Here is a 20,909-nt window from a genome sequence, read left to right as displayed (position 1 = left end):
TTACATTTCGTCTGGAAAATCGTCGCGAGCAAAAGTAAACAAAGATTTCAAACCACGAGTACTACGCATTATGCATATGCTAATTAGGATTGTTTACAACTCGTCACGGTTGAGAAGGTATTTTTACACAGATCGTGAGGAAGTTTTATGATTATGCATACAGAGTAGCCAAACAAGCGCGTTTCATTATGGGATATGTTTTGATTGAAAACTTTGACTGGAAGTCAATGTTATTTTTTTAACAAAAAAACGTCTGTATTTCAGTTAAATGATTTTTTTTTAAACAAATTTTTGGTGATAGTTAATAACTGTTATGATACTTCAAAATGACCCACCTTTTTTTGAAATCTGTTATTTTTTATTTTTTTGGAATTAGTCAAAGGGACAATACATCTAAAAGTACGACAGAAAATCCATTAACCATTCTTAGATAGGATCTCTTTGTGGCGCGAAAACTGGAAATAATTAATATTGCGTTTAACACGGAACAATGTCTGTAAAACAACTTTTCTATTCATAAATGTATCCGTGTAATTTAATATCAAAACAAGGACATAGGCCTACTAATCTTAAAATTTCACTTTTGTGGTAGGCCTATAATTAAGCAGTAACTTCCGTGTCGTTCCATACCATGAAAAACAAGAGCACGAAGCAGTAGGCCTAAATATGCACAGGTTTATACAATGGCCGAAATGTGTCTCGGGGGTAATAATAATATGCTTGTTAACATTGGGAATATCCGGAACTAGATGTCCTAAGTAAGTATTAACATAATGTAGGCCATTGTCACGAATAGAGCGGAATCAGTGAAGAAATGTAGGCCTAAGTACTGAGCAACACTGTGTTATAGTTTGCAGTCTAGGAGTCATATCTAGGTGTTAGGTTAGGGAAACAAACCTTAGAACAACATCAGAAACAATTCAAAACTGTTGTTCTATAAGTGTGATCGTTTTCGGATTCAACTGAACCATCAATTTCAAATTTTTTGATGTTATTATTGTACTATTTTTATTATATTTATACAATTGTTAGGAAATGTAAGTAGGCCTACACTCATGGAGGAAAAAGTAAATACATACAAGTACCGTATCAATACGACATTTCGAAATCAAACACAACTAAAAAAGGAGTTGTCTATTGAATATAGAGGAGGAATAGGAGGAAAGAAATAATAAAATAAAAAATAAGAACACAACAACAGTTTTAGAAATGAATGTGTTTTATGGGCAATTGCATTCCATACATTTAACATTCTATAAATTTGCGCTAAAAATATAACATTTGAAAATATTAACGCTTATTCAATTACGTTAATACACCGTATTCGCCTAATTCACTTGTAGATCAGAAGTTATGCAGTTTAATGTTCTGTCAAATAAAATGCGTTGATATGTATATATTGTATAAATTAAGATAATCGAATAGCTATTAATCGTTACTTGTAGTACCAAGGTTTAAATTTAAATGCATCACTTATTCAATGTTACGTTACGTATGTTTGGTTTTGTTATAGTGGTTTTGATTGTTCAGGTGTGAATAATTGCTACCTGATATACTCTAAAGATGGAGAATGGAAATACAGAGACCCGAAAGGAGAAACGCATGGTGCAGGTATGCAGGCCTACAATACTGTGTTAATAGCATTAGCCTATACATAATGAAAAAATACGTTATATATGTATTGATTTAGTTTTTCATAACATTATCAAAATAAACAATGACATTTGTTTTGCATAGGTTTTTTAATTTTGTGATTGTCATTACATTTTCCACTTTTTGTTGGTAGATGACAATGTATACAGCCACCCCAACTGCTATAAGTATATAAAAGTGGACAATAAACCTAGATCGTGTGATGATGCTCAACGGAAATGTGAATTGGTTGGCGGGAACATAACTGTCATAAATAGCCTTGAGGAATACAATCAATTAACAGAAAATGTTTTACATGTTCTTAGTGTGGGGAATAAAAATCGATTTTATGTCCATGTGCAGAACATGGGATGTAAAATAATCAATGTGCATGATAGATATGGATTATCGAATACCGTAACTAGTGACATCATCGAATGCTCAACAACTGTTAGGGTAAACAGCATTATCTGTGAATCTACTGGTGAGAAAAAGCAACGTTTCTGACATATGTTCACGACCAGAGTAGCATACAGTTGTTACTTAATGGGAGGATGTACAAATAAAATATGGTCTCATAACCTCTCATACCCGCTGATATTCAATATTTACATTTTCCTGAATTATTAGGAACATATATTTTAACGTTATGTCTAAAGATACGGTACCGTATCCATACTTTTAAAAACTAAAGGTACGGTAATTATAGAGGGCGCTATGTAATGTGGATGTTAATCAAATAGGTTATTGCATTGGGTTACTGTAAGCCGGCTGTGTAGCCTTGTGGGCATGTGATGAGGCTTTGGCTTAAGGTGTAGGGGGTTCGATACTCTTCTTGACGTCTTTTTTTTATTTTTTTTTTTAGTTTTTAATTTAAGAGAGATTATTTAGAGGGTTAGGTTTTTAATATTTAGGAAGGAGTTTAATATTTAGGAACGAGTTTTATATTTAGGAATGAGTTTTATATTTAGGTACGAGTTTTAGGAATGCAATTTTATACCGTACTTTTAGCAAACGGAAGCGCCCTCTATATTTACCGTATCTTTAGTTTTTAAAAGCATGGATACGGTACCGTATCTTTAGCAACGGCGATATTTTAAAGGTCCACCTTCTTACTGCAAAATTGATAACAAATTATTCCACTCGTAATTACATCTAAATTTAATTTAAAATTGTGTTTTTTATTTAGGCTTCAGACTGTTAATTAGTAGCAACCTCTCCATTTTTCTGTAATTATATATTGTTATATCAATTTAATTAAAAATTCAGATAATTATAACTTTTTACAGACAAAACGAAAATATGCCAAGTGCCGACAACATCGACTCCCAGATCAGTATCAACAACATCTTTGTTCAATACTCAACCAGAAATGTCGACGTCTGAAAATTCACACCCAATCAACACAGACAAAACGATTTCATCAACGAATATGTCTTCACCAAATTCAAATTTTACCTCCGGAAATAAACAGGCTAGCGATGATTTATTGGTTATTATTTGTGTACCGTTGGTTGTTATAATCCTGGTAATAATCATTGCTTTATTTCTAATTCGACGGAAAAAAAAAAAGCGAAATACTTCAAATAGCAATTATGCCAAAGGTACGTACATTTTGGTAGGGCCTACACAGGATACGGTAAAATCTATCGCCGCATGTACACTTATGAAACCATCAGAAAAGTTACTTTAAATTGACGTGCCTCTTTAAAACGCGGTTAAATAATGTGTTCGGTTTCATTTTTTGATTCTTTTATCAAACTAATTACGAGTACAAAAATCTCAAAGATTCAAGAACAATTAACTTTAAAAAAAAAATCCCCAGCGGCGGATTTATGAATGTCACCCAAACAATCCCTTTCTTCTTGGTTGAGAACCGGAGACATTTCGGCTTCTCGTTTAAATCCACCTATGTGATCGCCATCTGTATAATTTGTTCAAGATTTAAGACATTTTATTGGTCCACTTTAAAACGGAAATTTGTTTTGCTTGGCATAGTTAAGACAATAAAACAACAAAGCAAAAATATATAAAATTGCATATGGCAATGTTAAAATACTATTAAAATGTTAAAATACTGTTTAAAAACTATTAAAAGCGCCAAAGGCTCTGTAAAATACTGTTAAAATTTAAATTTAAAAAATACAACAAATATTTACGACGAACGTTACAATTGTACATATTAATGCTATTTGCAACAAAGGACTTCCGTGTTCTACATACATTGATTTTAGGGAGTCTTAGTCTAATACCAGATCTATTAAAATTGTTTCCTTCAAGTTTGAAGTATTGTATACGTTTTGTTCTCTTCTATTCAATAGGGGGCCGAGTTTCATATTCTAATGGCGTACTTATTGACACACATTCCGGCGAGTGTACGGAGAACGCAGCCATGTCACCACCCGCAAACCAAAACGACGTGGCGTCAAATGTGTATGCCGTACCGCCAAATTTGTATGCCGTACCAAATAAGAAGAAACACAAAGATTCCGGCGAAGCCTACGATTCGTTAAATGCTTCGGACATGGTACCGGATACAGAAACAGATGCTGACGTAACGTATGGAAACACAGAATTTCTTTCAATTAAGAATGGTGGTGAATTTTACGATAGTATAAATGCTGCCGACATGCAGTCATACAGGGTAGGGAATGACAACGAAAACATACCATATGAAAACAAAGCAGAAGCCTACTATGCCAATTCTACCAACATGCAGTCGACAACAGGTACAAACACTGACGAAAAACCCGATGGTGAGATTTACAGTGCGGTCAATGAAGAAGCCCAGAATAATGACTTCGGCAATGAATATGGAAAGCTGGACATAGATACGTCACCACAAAATGACGACATGTACTCTTACGTGGACACATCGATAAATACGTCACCAGAAGATACTACTTATGATAGGCTTCAACGTAATAAATAAACGTTTACAAAAAATGACCGTATTAATATTACGCTTTTACAAATAGTTACGAAAAGAAGATATTCAATTATATCACTGGCTTATCAAATTGATACATTATTTATAATTCACAGTAATTAACATCAATTCAAATTAAGTATAGGAAACGCTCCTAAACTAAAATCTATACAAATGAAAATGAAAAGGAAATGGACATTTTAGATCTATTCATACTGCATTCGGCCACAACAAGATTAGTATGTTCTTACTTGTCTGTTTAAGTCATCAAAAGTATTAGTTTCCGGATTATTAAGTACAGTACGACTATACGATAGTTCCGATCCTGTGCACTTTACCCACGCAAACGGGAAACCTTTTCATAAACCAATTTTTTAAAGCAGGAAATAATTTATATATTTTGCTATGGGCCTAGGCCTACATGGGTTGTAACTAGGTAGAAATTTGCTATGCAACACATCGTCTAGAATATTCCATAACTTTGCTAATTGGATAATTAGTTTAAAATGTCAAGAGATTAAAAAAAATCTATAAAAAGAGAATATCTAGGTTTGTTGTAGACTGCGATTAAAAGATAGCATGTTGGCACACATACTGTAGCGTTTCATGGAAAAAGACAATAGCTATATATAAACTAGATGTTGGGGAAAGTCCCTATGTTTTCCTGGTGTTCCAAACCATCTTAGATTTGAAAGGAGGAAATGTATTTACTATGTTATATCAACATTAAAAACTGTTCGAGCTTAAAAAAATACATTTATATTAAAGGCAAATTATTGTACAATTAATATTTCCATGTAATGCAGGAAGTCAATACTGTAGGCCTACATTATTCAAAATGCAACCATTAAATAAAAAATAAAAACCAATAATGGTATCATACTATTCATTTAATATCACAGAAATCATATTACATTTATCTCGGTTACATCAATTATAATTAGAAAGCAAAATTTAATTATTATTTTGTTCAAGGTGTAGTAATTTTACAGTAAAATAATGCTCAATGTAAACTATGAAAAATAATGCACAAAAAAAGGTGGGGAGGGGTTCTTCAGAAATAGCGCTAACATATGCTTTTGGCTGTATTAATGTAAAATATAATTGTTATTGCATTAAATACATTTTTATTATACAATGTATATGTATATTTTTTTTCTCAAAGAGTTTTAAGTATGTTGCAAAGAAAGATAACACAGCACACATTCATATTTGGAAATTATTAAAATTTAACAATAAGACAATTAAAAATAAATATAACTTTACTACATTTTTTTCAACCATCAAAGTACTTGGCCTTGGCTGTATTGGCCTTGCCTTCAGAAAAATCATGGAACTGTTACAGGATTTGAACCAATGTCCCTGGGATTGGTAGGCAACCACTAAGATTGTTTTGCTTTTGCTATGTACCTTAAGCTCTGTCTACACTTTATGTGATGTGCCCATATATGGACACGATGATGTCATATCACTACCATAATTGGGCAAAGCTTTTTGTCTAACAAATTTGATAGTATAGAGTTCTAGTTAAGGGTCTCATAACATTTTATTGTCCAATCCTCTTCTTCATCTTTTGGAAGTAAATGAAGTGCAACCTATAAAAATATTAGTAATGTTAAAAAGATTGTTGCTAATAATACAGTATTTTATAGTATTTAAAAAAAAAGTTACAGTTACACTCACTTAATTAGACATAAACTTACATACTACTTCCTTATTTTGTTTTTAGTTTATAGTTTTTACTGTACATTATAATTTAAGTACTATTTTACTGCGTACGTCGCATGATGATGATTTGGGAGTCCATGATTGTTTGAAATAAAATAAAGTTGAACTTTAAGCATAAAATAAATATGTCTATATTTTGTACAGTAAAAATACAGATAAATGTCCACGTATAAAGGAATACTTTCTGTTTGCAGACAATGTACCTTGCTAGGTTGATATAACAATGATGTATTATTCACCATATGCTTATTAAAAAATCTGATAATGAGTAAACTTTCTCTTTAAACCGAAAGACAGAGAATTTCAAAAGGATATTCATTCATTCATTCATTCAAGTAAACATTTGTTTCTTTCAAAATTAGATTTAACGATAAAAAACATTTCTTTCACTTTACAAATAAATTATGAGATTAAAACATTAAAAAGAAAGAAGTTTCTATAAAAAAAATGCTAATAAATTTCCTTAAGTTATGAAAGTGGCAAAGTCCAAAAAACTACAATAAAATATATATAAACCACCGAACAATGTGTAAATATAAATACAACTTACTTTCATTGATGTTGGTGGAATCTGCATTGTCCTTTCCATATCATTGATGTTACTGACACAGTTTTGGCTTTTTCCAAAATCCAACTTGACTACAGCACGACTGTTGGACTGTTAATAGATAAAATTGTGTAAGATAGTGTATAAAACTACAGTAAAATATCAATATTGAAGAGCTTAGGGAGGCTTTCAACTAATCTTAATTAGATGCACAAACCCAGTTATTATTGATTGCAGATCATAAACTGTGTTTAAAGTTAAGCGTGAAGAGAAAAGATTTAAGGTAATCCGAAATTATATCCTGTGTAAAGAGTTGAAAACTCGAAAATTCTCCAAAACTTTTTTTGAGGTCAAAAAGGACCTAGATTCTTTTGACAATTGAAACATTAATTCAGATACCAGAACTCATTACTTTCGCAATATTGGACGGTTGTAATATAAACTTAAAAGTAAAAAACAAAGCTCAGGATGACCCAATAAAACCTTACGGTTTACTTCCGTTGGGGTCCTATAACAAAAAATTACCGGTACACTCCATAACATTTAAAATACATTAACCCCCAAAAAGAAGTCCATCTTTTTAAAAAGCCCATCCAAGAGTACTAAAACAGAAAGAAGCCTTCTTTTCGAGGTAGTTCAATTATTTAACTCACTTGATTCTGTATAGCAACAGTAACTCTACTGTCTCCTGTGTAGTAAAATGCAGTTACATCTTGGCTTATACTACTTGATTGTACATCTTCTGTGGCTTTGACGGATTCACATACGGCCCGATCTAAAGCCCGCCCTCCCATCTGAAGCTGGAGAACTTTCAATCGACCTCTCGATTTTTCAGTGTATATATCAATTCTATATGGGCAAGCCTAAAAAATAACATGATTAATACAGTGTGTAAAATATTGCCATAAATAATAGTAAAATAAGCGCTTAAAGGCCAATTTACAAAGACGATCGGTAACGATTGGTAAAGAAAACAAGCACACCATCTTTAAAAAAAACAGGTATACTGTACCTCATCCAGTTTCAAGTCATCAGCAAACCCCATGGAGTTAAGGGTAACCCAGAGGTCTTCAGTGTCCCCCTCTTCGTCATTTGCTTCCATCTGGTTAAGCTCCATGAAACCTTTTTTGGTGAGTTCGCCTTTCTTTAGTTCAAAGTTTTCTACAAAATATAAAATGGATAACAAATAATGCGTTAACTGTTAAATCAATGCTGTAAATCATTGTGAACTTAGCCTAGGTTTACAGCGGACATGTTCCATGATTTTTATGAAGTCTTTTTAGAAAAGCTACAGTGTACACAAGTACACAATTTGTTGTTTAGAGGATATGGACATTACAACACAAATATTATTTAATGATTTGTAATGCCACATTAATACAACAATATATGTTCAATTTTTGTTAACTTTAACAACTTTGTGATCCAGAAATATAAAATTGTTACTTTATAGCTTATTCTCAACTGAAACTAACTATAGTATTACATTGCCTTCTTCTAATAATACTTCCTTAAAAAAAAAAAAAAAAAAAAAAATACCTTATGTGATCATTGTAAACTACGGTAAAATCTAAAAAAAGTTTGGTTCTCACTCACTATCATTCAACGCAAGGACGTAAGACGAAACGCAAGACCAATCCAAGCAATGGATCATTCGAACGGTTTCTTGTGATTGCTCAATTCACTTGCGTTGCGGCTTACATCGTTGCATTGCATTATAGTGGGAAGGGAACCAAGCTTTATCGAAAAGAAACCCCATAATATAGAAAAGAAAACAATCTAGAAAAGAAGCTCACCAGACACCCATGGGCTTGTTTTAGAGGTTTTACAATAGGCAAATTACAAATAAGAAATTGTAATATGAAACTATATCAATACCTTTTTAATTAACAACTTTCCAATCATTATTTAGTGTTACCTAATTGCTTACTATAAACCGAAACTAAACTCATTACTTTCGCAATAAAAGCATTTGAGTTCCCTGTGAAAACAATGCCACAATATCGAATTATGAATGTTGATTGGCTATGTAGATTGCAGTCAAATATTTCAAAGATTATGAAGACTTCAAATATAATATTTACTTTGGATTAATTGTTTGATTTACTACAATAACATTATTTGTTCCAATGTACAGGTTTATATAAGGCATTGTGTAAAAAACAGTGTGATTACCCCAACTCCTCACCAACAAATGTTTGTTAAAAAATTGAATAAAACTGAGTAAAGAGTAAAATATAGTTACTGCAGTACAATTATTTTGACATGGTCCCTCCTTTTTTTTACTGGGCACAGCATGATACATGCAGTACAATGTAACCTCCAGTACTCATTAACAATATGTTGGTTTTTTAGTGTTGTATTCAATAGAACTGTGCTAATAATGTTCTATTTACAAATTTCCTGGAATGTACAGTGTTTTTATTGCACATTTCGTAAGAAATGGTAAATGCGATACAATAAGGATATTATTCACATTATACAAGCCTTAATTGTTTCCTATTCCTTGTTTATCTAACACTTGATTCATTTTAGAACTAAAACAAACTCATTGTCTTCGTATTTATAAATTTTAATTCCTCTTCCTCATAAAAGCATTGATAATAATAACCCCATGGACCATTCTAAACTATGAATTGGCAAGTTTTCCTGTTTCTTTATATTATATTCAATAGAATTACCTTTATTATCAGTGAAACACATCATTAAATTGTGGATTCAGATTACAAAATACAAATTACTTATACATGTATTAGTTATTCCATGCTTTAACTATTGATTGAATATAGGGAATGGTCCAATCTTAACTTCATATCATTCACATTCCATTTGTGGAAAACAATGTGGGGACTTATTCTTGATAGTACTGTGTATATACGTACACATACAAGGCTATGAGACTGGATAGCAGGAATCCAACAAGAGAAATTTATTCACAGAACAACATTTGAAACTTGTATATAATTTTTATTGTTATTGTTAATATATACTGTGTTATATGTAGCTACAGTATACATATTTATATAAATCCAAGGGCAAATTACTCAATGATGTGGGTATCAGTGGCTGAATCTCAATGGAAATACAAAAAAATAGCGAAAAGCTAAATCAAAACGATAAAATAAAACAGCCAGAAAAGTTAGCAAAAAAAAATGACTGTGGTAATAATGTTCAGCGTATAGAGGTTTCACAACATTAGGCGCTATATAAATCAAGGATATTATAATACAGTACTACTGTATATTATTTTACTGCAATTAACTTATGATCATAGTCTATTTCAATATAGAGATTAGAAGGCAGTTACTGCAATAAATAATCTTGCTAAATAATTGTATAAACAGGTTAAAGAGTAAGCAAAATGTAGTTACTGCAGCAACCGCAGTAAGAATAATTTTTACATGGTCCCAAATATTAAATTATTTTTACAAACCTTCAACAACTTCCCAAGCATCATCATCAACTGCTTCACCACTTGTTCTTAGCTGGAACAAACTAAACTCATCTCGACTGAGAAGTCCATTGCAATCTAAATCAATTATTTCAAATACATCCGTTAATGTGTCCCTGAAAAGAAAAAAGAAGATGGAATATTGTTGAACATGGCCAGACTCCATGGTCTAATCGCTATTATACTTAGTCTGTGTTGAAACTAATATTTGAGCACATCACACTTGTTTTGTCAAACTTGTTTGATAGTCTAGACAGAGCTTTACCAGTCCTAATTCTCAAATAGAAAGATAATTTTCAATTTTCACTACCCACCCCAAATTGCATATAAATACAATGAAAGTAAATTCATCATTAATTCAACATTTTTGTTCTTTGTTTTGCTGCAGGTATGCCGTCCGACGTGAATTGCCTGTACAGTAGACTAGTAGTAACTATCATTGTAGTTCTGAACACAACAATTACATACTAATATTTATATACAGTACCAGTTTCTCACATAAATATAACCTCTGTCCACATTCCTTGAATCATCAGATTTTTTTTTAAATGTCAAAAACTAGTAACAGATTTGAATCCAGCCAGAGAAATGTTTTCATCATTTCTTGATTGTTCATGAGCACTATACTTATTTTTTCTTTGTATTGTTTATATACATTTAAATCAGCCAAAGGCACCCACTCCATAACATACTACATTATTATATCTACCGTCAGTAATTCTACATGCACACTGCCCTCTATAATTTGCGTTAATGCCAATGAATTATTTCTATTTGTGATAATTAATATTTCTTCTTTAAATTGAAATTTTTCATGAATGCGCTGCTTGCACAGCATTTATTGTCAAATATATTAAAAAAAATTGGATTAAACTAGTGTTCGCCAAGCTAAAATGATTGGTCAAGTGGTATGGACGTATAATACCTCAATGGTCTAAGGTATCGATACTCATCGATAGATTATAAAGAGGGTTAGGTTCAGTTAAATTTAGATAGGTCAGTTATCTTGAAATTCTTTTATCACAGAAAATAGTGTATTATTCATGATTTCTGCTGTAACCAGATAGGAAAAAAAATAATGCATCCTGGGTATGACCTACAACACAATTCCAGATCAAATTTCCACATTCTTACTGGCAGTGTTTGAGGGCTCACTCTCTATGCTCACCTGAAGGCTTTAGTCAGCTGATATTCATCCCCACTTTGTTCAACTAACTTGGCCTTGTCTTTTATTTTCCTTGTCCGAGGCTTAAAGAGACATCCGGAAGTGAATGGAATCAAACGATAGCTTCCTGCTTTGAGGCTCTTATTAAGACAAAATTTCTGTAATGAAATTAATAGGATTATATTATTGTTACTGTCAATTGCAGCACAGATTTAGGTTACAAAACATATGACCTTTGAATTTCTGAATGCAATTTTAGATTAAATTATTAAAATTAGATGGTACGCTCGCGTACCATCTAGGTTGTGCCCACAGATGGTTCTCGAATACATAATAATTTCAGCGTTAAAAAACTGGCGATTTCAAATGTACGTACCGCAGAACAATAATACATGTTGTTTACAGAAACGAATAAATAGTCACTGTGATTTATGTACTCAACTAAAATTAGCACCCTGGGAATTACTTCCGTAAAAGAAACTTGTCACAAAATGTGTGTCAAATTTAAACAAACTTAATTTGTGTTTTATATGTAACATTAGGGTTGAGGGATGGGGAAGAGGATGGGTGCAAAGAGGAACAATTTTTAAATATATTCTTTATCCATTTAGTAACGAAATATTAATTGTTTTCATGTTGTACAACTAATATACCACTAAACACAGTAAAACATTGCGATGTAATACTTGTTGAAACTATCACCGTCCTAGTCGATTGAAATAGTACAGTAGGCCTACAGTACATGTAACGATACATCACTACGACAACGTGTATATGTTTATATAATGTAAAACAATTTGTGAAAACCACCTCTATTCGGGGCAAATCATAAATTCGACTTAATCGTCAATATATATTAAATTATCTAACTCAACTTAATTAGTAGGCCTAATGGTTTTCAATTGTTTCTTAGAGCCAATTCATACTTAAGTTGGTTCCTACCCTACCCACCAAAGTTGTTCTGCGTTTAGGGCATGTGATGCACTGTAGGCCTATCCTCTACTGGATTTACAACGCTACTCATGCCAGTGAGGGATGGGTGGTTTAACTGCAATAATAAATATTTGTACATAAATATACGGCGACTGAAAACGCTAGCTCATTATCTGTTTAAAAAAAATGTATATCCAACCTCTGCAGCACAGATTGAAAAAAAAAATGGATCGAATTTCTGTTATGAGTATACAGTACTTGCCTTTACGACGCCTGAGGGAATAGACACTTGTGGAACAGAGATTGGAATATTCCATTCATCGCAAATCAATACATTTGTAAAAACGTATATTAAATCTATCAAAATAGCATTTTTAAAATAAAATCGGCCTGTCTTCAACATTATGATGCTGTACTCGAACTGTTCAACCGGTTTTCAGCTATTAAAAACAATTATCGTAGGAGGAGATGGGAAAATACGAAGTGTCCTCGTATTTTTCAAATTGGACATCCATTAGACAGTGTATACCACGATCGGAAAACACCCCTATTTGGGGCAAATCGTTGAACCTAAATTCGTTTTAATCGTCAATAACTAATTATCGAATTCAATTTAATTAGTAAACAGGGTTACATCAGGTGGTTAAAATCAGTACCGAAAGTACGAACCAACTTTACATGCCATCGAGTATTTTTCTAGAAATAACGCGCGATTTACCGAATTTTGCCCTTACGTAAATTTATATATAGATATGATTAAATGTTAAAAAGAAATTAACATTTATTTTATGGGAAGATGTAATATCCTATCCCCTGTTTAAGGTGGGACATAAATGAAATGAGATTTTCCCATTACGTAAATATTCTCTGAGAAAATATTCTGAGAAATGTACTTTATGGCTCAGCAATGGATGATGCAAACAGGTCCATGGATGGATGATTGTTATTGTATCTGGTTTTTTTGTATAGTTGTGTATATAAAGAGTCAATTTTTTTTATGTCATATTTTTATATGTACAATGATTACAAAATAAAGAATAAACGAATGAATAAGTTGTGCATAAAAGAAAAAGTATTGGAAACATTTTTTAGTATTCTTTTCTCATAGTTTGGATAAAGATAAAGATGTTACTGCATGTTATGTATACATCTACAAACAAATTCACACAGACACTAAAAAATAAAGTACAGTAATAACATAAAAACAAATCAAACCTGTTGATTTTTAAGGTGTGTGTAGCCAACATACTCTCCTAAAGTTCCATCATCATTTTGCTCAACAATAAATAGCAAAGTGTCAATAACCTTTTGATCTGAAATATTGTTTTAAGACAAATTGAGTATCAATGCTGTATTCATTTTAAAGTAATATATACTTATTTTAATATAAGTAAAAGGAAGAGTTACATAACACTTAAAAAGGGTTGTTAACAATATAAACAATAGACTCACAGAAATAAGTCAGAAAATATTTTATGAAAATATATGTATTTTGATGATCACCAAAAACAGATCATAACAATTAAAATACAGTAAAACTCGTATTCAGGAGGAGGAGGTGCCTGTTTAAAGGGACACTTTAGTGAATCAAATCCCTTATAGCTCTGTCTACACTATCAAACTGTATGTGACAAAGAAATGTGATGTGCCCATATATGGACATGATGATGTCATATCACTACCATATTTCGGCATATCACCGGCCTATTTGAGCACATCACACTTTTTGTCAAACTCATTTGATAGTGTAGACAGAGCTTTAAGGGGACACTTTGATTGGTCCTGACGTTATCTTCTTAGGAGTTCTACTGTAGTTTTATTATGCTAATTACTTACTTATTTACATAAAATATGTCCTATTGGTATATAAGCACTTTAGGTGTTGTTTACTGTTCTGATGATGAGAATAGTTTCTTGAAACATGTCACATTTACATTTTAAGGCAATTTGCCTTTTTATTAAATGCCTCGCTATAGTCATCCTAACTCGTAAGTTTGGTGGTATTATTCATGATTTATCTACTGTAGTAGTTTTTACCTGGTTTTAATATAGATGGTTTTATTGTCATCCATACTGTAGATGCTGTTGGTAGTTCTAATAAATACTGATGTGAAATAATCGAGCCATTCTCCTCAAAATGGAAGCATCCTTTACTGAATACATGGTGCCACGACTTGAGCATGCGTGGTTCCGTTACACGGGGCGCCACACGTGTTACTGCTGGAAGGGTGAATTGAACAGGTTCCGACTTCTTTGTTTTTGAGGAACTTGAATCCCGCCTTCTTATCTTGGATTCTGATGAGCTTGGACGTCGGTCTGTACATAAAAAAAAACATAAAAGTAAATTGTATATAAAGGAGGTACAGACTATTATTAAGGCCAGGTGTGTGATGACGATGGGAGTACCATCTCTGAACATAAAAAAAAAATGTAGTAGTAAATTGTATATACATGAAGTACAGACTATTATTAAAGCCAGGTGTGTGATGACGATGGGAGTACCATTTCTGAACATAAAAAAAAAATGTAGTAGTAAATTGTATATAAATGAAGTACAGACTATTATTAAGGCCAGGTGTGTGATGACGATGGGAGTACCATCTCTGAACATAAAAAAAAAATGTAGTAGTAAATTGTATATAAATGAAGTACAGACTATTATTAAGGCCAGGTGTGTGATGATGATGGGAGTACCATCTCTGAACATAAAAAAAAAATGTAGTTGTAAATTGTATATAAATGAAGTACAGACTATTATTAAGGCCAGGTGTGCGATGATGATGGGAGTACCATCTCTGAACATAAAAAAAAAATGCAGTAGTAAATTGTATATAAATGAAGTACAGACTATTATTAAGGCCAGGTGTGCGATGATGATGGGAGTACCATCTCTGAACATAAAAAAAAAATGCAGTAGTAAATTGTATATAAATGAAGTACAGACTATTATTAAGGCCAGGTGTGTGATGATGACGATGGGAGTACCATCTCTGAACATAACTAAAAAATGCAGTAGTAAACTGTATATAAATGAAGTACAGACTATTATTAAGGCCAGGTGTGCGATGATGATGGGAGTACCATCTCTGAACATAAAAAAAAAATGTAGTAGTAAATTGTATATAAATGAAGTACAGACTATTATTAAGGCCAGGTGTGTGATGATGATGGGAGTACCATCTCTGAACATAAAAAAAAATGTAGTTGTAAATTGTATATAAATGAAGTACAGACTATTATTAAGGCCAGGTGTGCGATGATGATGGGAGTACCATCTCTGAACATAAAAAAAAAATGCAGTAGTAAATTGTATATAAATGAAGTACAGACTATTATTAAGGCCAGGTGTGCGATGATGACGATGGGAGTACCATCTCTGAACATAACTAAAAAATGCAGTAGTAAATTGTATATAAATGAGGTACAGACTATTAAGGCCAGGTGTGTGATGATGATGATGGGAGTGCCATCTCTGAACATAACTAAAAAATGCAGTAGTAAATTGTATATAAATGAGGTACAGACTATTATTAAGGCCAGGTGTGTGATGATGACGATGGGAGTACCATCTCTGAACATAACTAAAAAATGCAGTAGTAAATTGTATATAAATGAGGTACAGACTATTAAGGCCAGGTGTGTGATGATGACGATGGGAGTACCATCTCTGAACATAACTAAAAAATGCAGTAGTAAATTGTATATAAATGAAGTACAGACTATTATTAAGGCCCGGTGTGTGATGATGATGGGAGTACCATCTCTGAACATAACTAAAAAATGCAGTAGTAAATTGTATATAAATGAGGTACAGACTATTAAGGCCCGGTGTGTGATGACGATGGGAGTACCATCTCTGAACATAACTAAAAAATGCAGTAGTAAATTGTATATAAATGAGGTACAGACTATTAAGGCCAGGTGTGTGATGATGATGATGGGAGTACCATCTCTGAACATAACTAAAAAATGCAGTAGTAAATTGTATATAAATGAGGTACAGACTATTAAGGCCAGGTGTGTGATGATGATGATGGGAGTGCCATCAACAGTTGGACACTAGATATGTACACAATGGGAGGTAAAAAACCACTGTCATACAATGTGCGTGCGGATGTGTGTTTACATAATAGGAGGTAAAAAACCACTATAATACAATGTGCGTGCGGATGTGTGTTTACATAATAGGAGGTAAAAAACCACTATAATACAATGTGCGTGCGGATGTGTGTTTACATAATAGGAGGTAAAAAACCACTATAATACAATGTGCGTGCGGATGTGTGTTTACATAATAGGAGGTAAAAAACCACTATAATACAATGTGCGTGCGGATGTGTGTTTACATAATAGGAGGTAAAAAACCACTATAATACAATGTGCGTGCGGATGTGTGTTTACATAATAGGAGGTAAAAAACCACTATAATACAATGTGCGTGCGGATGTGTGTTTACATAATAGGAGGTAAAAAACCACTATAATACAATGAGCGTGCGGATGTGTGTTTACATAATAGGAGGTAAAAAACCACTATAATACAATGTGCGTGCGGATGTGTGTTTACATAATAGGAGGTAAAAAACCACTATAATACAATGTGCGTGCGGATGTGTGTTTACATAATAGGAGGTAAAAAACCACTATAATACAATGTGCGTGCGGATGTGTGTTTACATAATAGGAGGTAAAAAACCACTATAATACAATGTGCGTGCGGATGTGTGTTTACATAATAGGAGGTAAAAAACCACTGTAATACAATGTGCGTGCGGATGTGTGTTTACATAATAGGAGGTAAAAAACCACTATAATACAATGTGCGTGCGGATGTGTGTTTACATAATAGGAGGTAAAAAACCACTATAATACAATGTGCGTGCGGATGTGTGTTTACATAATAGGAGGTAAAAAACCACTGTAATACAATGTGCGTGCGGATGTGTGTTTACATAATAGGAGGTAAAAAACCACTATAATACAATGTGCGTGCGGATGTGTGTTTACATAATAGGAGGTAAAAAACCACTGTAATACAATGTGCGTGCGGATGTGTGTTTACATAATAGGAGGTAAAAAACCACTGTAATACAATGTGCGTGCGGATGTGTGTTTACATAATAGGAGGTAAAAAACCACTGTAATACAATGTGCGTGCGGATGTGTTTACATAATAGGAGGTAAAAAACCACTATCATTTGATTATGTGTGTGTATGCATAATAAGAGATAAAAAACCACTGCCATTTTATGCCTTTATATGATAAGAGGCAAAGACCACAGTCTAATATGTGCATAATAATGAGGTACAGAGCATGGTTAATGGGGAATAGCTACAGACTAGAGTCTCCCAATGTGTCAATGTGTATGTTTTCTAATGTGTATAACATAAGCTTCAGACCGTTATAACTCGATGTATGCGAGTGTATGATGATAAGTACAGAACATTTTACATGGTTGCCCAATACAATTTTTCAAGACCACATCTAAACATTTACCGTTTTTGATATCTCTTGAGCTCCCTCTGCGAGATGATGAATCGGCCTTTGCCTTGCTATCCTTTGATCTGTGCTCTATTCTGCTTAACTTATCGGCACCTTTTTTCTTGCATTGTTCCACGGTTGAAATAAGCATCTTACAAAACTGAAAAAAAAAGTATCATCATTTTTAGCAAGTTTCTTCATTATTTAAACTTTACAGATATAGAAACAAAAGGAATGTAATTAATTTACCTCTGTATAGTTCAGCTTTTCATCACCATCTTCATCAACTTCTTTTATCATTGACTTAACTTCTGATTCAGACATTTTTTCTCCTCTCTAAAAAAAAACAACCAAGCTTATATAAAATCAAGGGGAACTATGGGTACATAAGGGGAATTGTATGTGACCCAGTGTATATTTAGATAGACTATGGTATTTCTAATAAAAAACCCCTATCTTTTTCAGTTCTAATCCGTTCTTATTTTGTACTTCCCCATCAATCAATGCTTTTACTATTAAAGATATATTGTGACCCTGAACAAATTTTGTTTATGAAATTTGTTTGTTGAATAGGCCATTTTAATATCAATAGTTATTCCCTTTGACCAAAATTTGTATAAAAAAAAAATGTAATTTAAAGCAAGAATTGGTAACAATACATTGAAAAGTTTTTTTTTTTTTTTTTAAACTGTGAAATGGACTATTCAATATCTTTTTTTTTTTATTAATTTTTATTTCATGTGTTTATACATCTTTAAATGTATTATGAATAGCAGACTTCCTAGAAAACTGACATTTTTGATTTGGCTAGCCCAGATATGGGAAAGTTGACTACTGTATACACATCTTACCCCAGTTAAAACCTTTTTCAATTCTTTATATGTAATAAAGCCATCTCCATTCACATCTATCTTTTTGAAAGCTTTCTCAAGTTCACGTTCATTCATCACTTTTTCATCTTTCATTATCTTGCAGAAGTCTTGATATGTTAATGAAGCTAGTATAAAATAATAAAAACATTGCATTAGAAACTTTATTTAAAAAATTTGCCATTTAACTCACAAATGGAACTTTAGAAGATGGACTACTCTACTACTGTTATGGTAGTAGAACAACATTTTAAAATTAATGGCGACATTGATACTTACTTGTATTGTCCTTCCAGTATGTTTTAAGGCTCTTCTGTGAGGGGTTACGCCCAGCATGGTGCAACACTGTATAAGTAAAAAGAATTAATTATGCAAGTTTAACAAAAAACAAATAAATAATATTGATTGCTAGGGGTTAGACCAAGAGCTATTCCAACATCTGTTGTACTGAAGTAGGTTTTTAGTGATAAAATTAGAGAGTCCGACAAATCAGATAGAATTCACCATACTGTAGGTAGATTCAGAGAAGGGCACAAACCACCTGATCTTTTGAAAAGGAAACTTTTAAGTCATGTTTGCTGTGGCAGGACCCTCTACTACAAGTCACCCAGCTACCTGGGTATGCGGATACTTGGAGGTCTGCTTACTTTGAACGAGCTGGCTTTTGGATTTAATATTGTCTTTCATGTTGCCAACAATCAGTTTGTACGTCATTCGGCACTCATCATCAATGCTTTTCTCATCAGGATTCAATGCACTGAAGTTGGATGCACTTTTAAAACTTTTCACAGACATCGTCAGGTTTAGCAGCTTCTTGATTGATATGATAAAAGAAAGAATGAAAAGAAATTACATTTTGAAATAGTTTATATAGGCCTATGTTCAAAATCAAAATAATATGATTAAATATAATCAGGCTCATATTGTCATTATTTACCCATTTTGAAGAGATTATAACTTTTAAAAAATAAATAAAAATCATTATTGGTGAACTGGAAGTGGCTTAGCCTAGCTAGGGCCTATGATAATCTAGTTAGGGCGGTTCTACTAATATTAATAACACTCGCCAGGGCGGTCCAACTAACACCCGCCTGGGGCTACTACTGGCTGGGGAACACCGAAGGACTAGGCTAGAAGGCTGGCTAGGCTAGGGCCAGTTAGGGTCTAGCTAGGCTAGTAGCCAGCACTAGCTAGCTAGCTTTTAAGTTTTATTTATTTTAGGAGGCCAAGAACAAGATAATCGCACCCAGCAGGCTATGCTAGACTCTCTAGGCTAGGCCTACTACTTTATTCTAGACGGACTGCTAGGTACGCCTAGCTAGTCTATATTATATCCCGCCCGCCCCTACTAGTAGGCCTACCTAGCTAGCTAGCTAGGCCTACTAGTACTAGGCCTAGTTAGGCTAGGCTAGCTAGGCCTAGGCTAGCCCTAGGTAGGCCTACTACTACTAGTACTAGCTAGTAGTAGGCCTAGGTAGGCCTAGATAGGCTGGGGCCTATGATGCTAGATTACGGCCTAGGCCTAGCCAAGTCTATCATAAACGTTTTTGTTGACTACCTTATCTTGTTATAATGTAGGCATATTATGTTAAAAAGCAAAGGCCTACCTAGGCTAGGCTAGTCAGTCATTCTCTCTCGACGAACCTTTTTTTGTTTACCACCTCCTATATTTAGATGAACTATGACCCAACTTTGATCACTAAGAACTATCCTCGTTCAAAAAGATATAAAATATTATTAAATTAGGAAAAAAATTAAAATTACTGATTCGAATAAATGAATTATTATTTTTTTAAATGCGATTAAAAAATACAGCATAACTTACATAATCGTTACGTTTATTTTAAAAATATATAACAAGAAAACACAAAATCTTATACTGTAAAATATAATATGATGAGCACTTTTTCGTGATGAGCGCCATCATGGACGAGTAAAAAGTTTTTCCTAGCGTTTTTCCTAAAGATTCAATGAGATGTAAGTTAAGACTAAAACAAACGTATCGTGCAAATAATTATGTAGACTCCCACGATTTCTAAGTTGTGGTTACGACTACGATTATATTACCCACTTTCGAGTTTCGATGCTGGTACAATTAGATTTAATTAAACTTCTGATTCAATGTAGACCTAATTTGTGTAATTGAGCAATGGGAAGGTATGTTTTTATTTTCA

The 20,909-nt window shown here is 32.9% G+C and overlaps 2 protein-coding genes across 5 annotated transcripts; one reads left to right on the top strand and one right to left on the bottom strand.

The window, feature by feature from the left end:
• Positions 1 to 582: 582 nt before the first annotated feature.
• Positions 583 to 5,439, top strand: LOC140051668 (uncharacterized). The gene is made up of 5 exons (XM_072096956.1): positions 583 to 758; positions 1,514 to 1,611; positions 1,787 to 2,116; positions 2,922 to 3,236; positions 3,954 to 5,439. The coding sequence occupies exons 1-5, from the start codon at positions 667 to 669 to the stop codon at positions 4,562 to 4,564; spliced, it is 1,446 nt and encodes a 481-aa protein (XP_071953057.1). The 5' UTR covers positions 583 to 666; the 3' UTR covers positions 4,565 to 5,439.
• Positions 5,440 to 6,017: 578 nt separating this feature from the next.
• Positions 6,018 to 20,426, bottom strand: LOC140051667 (EF-hand calcium-binding domain-containing protein 7-like). Of its 4 annotated transcripts, none has more exons than XM_072096952.1 (14): positions 20,343 to 20,426; positions 19,383 to 19,548; positions 19,015 to 19,080; positions 18,718 to 18,863; positions 18,116 to 18,202; positions 17,882 to 18,026; positions 14,423 to 14,701; positions 13,601 to 13,698; positions 11,456 to 11,610; positions 10,270 to 10,403; positions 7,849 to 7,997; positions 7,490 to 7,699; positions 6,840 to 6,947; positions 6,018 to 6,156 (listed from the first exon to the last, which is right to left on the bottom strand). In XM_072096952.1, exons 2-14 carry the CDS (start codon positions 19,528 to 19,530, stop codon positions 6,085 to 6,087), a joined length of 1,797 nt encoding a protein of 598 aa, XP_071953053.1. In that variant the 5' UTR covers positions 19,531 to 19,548; positions 20,343 to 20,426; the 3' UTR covers positions 6,018 to 6,084. The 4 variants fall into 4 exon arrangements, with proteins under 4 accessions (XP_071953053.1, XP_071953054.1, XP_071953055.1 ...); XM_072096953.1 differs by having other exon boundaries at positions 19,383 to 19,545; positions 20,343 to 20,404; XM_072096954.1 differs by having other exon boundaries at positions 20,294 to 20,389.
• Between the last annotated feature and the right edge of the window lie 483 nt (positions 20,427 to 20,909).

This window comes from Antedon mediterranea, chromosome 6 (assembly GCF_964355755.1).
Source record: "Antedon mediterranea chromosome 6, ecAntMedi1.1, whole genome shotgun sequence".
Lineage (NCBI taxonomy): Eukaryota > Metazoa > Echinodermata > Crinoidea > Comatulida > Antedonidae > Antedon > Antedon mediterranea.
The sequence above is the reverse complement of the archived record's forward strand: the minus strand, read 5'-3'. Positions and strand labels throughout refer to the sequence as shown.

Coding starts and splice junctions, on each gene's coding strand:
- LOC140051668 (XM_072096956.1), top strand. CDS start 667: ATGCACAGGTTTATACAATGGCCGAAATGTGTCTCGGGGGTAATAATA. Junction 2,117..2,921: donor CATTATCTGTGAATCTACTG/GTGAGAAAAAGC, acceptor AACTTTTTACAG/ACAAAACGAAAATATGCCAA. Junction 3,237..3,953: donor AAATAGCAATTATGCCAAAG/GTACGTACATTT, acceptor TCTATTCAATAG/GGGGCCGAGTTTCATATTCT.
- LOC140051667 (XM_072096952.1), bottom strand. CDS start 19,530: ATGTCTGTGAAAAGTTTTAAAAGTGCATCCAACTTCAGTGCATTGAAT. Junction 18,864..19,014: donor ATACTGGAAGGACAATACAA/GTAAGTATCAAT, acceptor ATTTTATACTAG/CTTCATTAACATATCAAGAC. Junction 18,027..18,115: donor AAAAGCTGAACTATACAGAG/GTAAATTAATTA, acceptor TTTTTTTTTCAG/TTTTGTAAGATGCTTATTTC.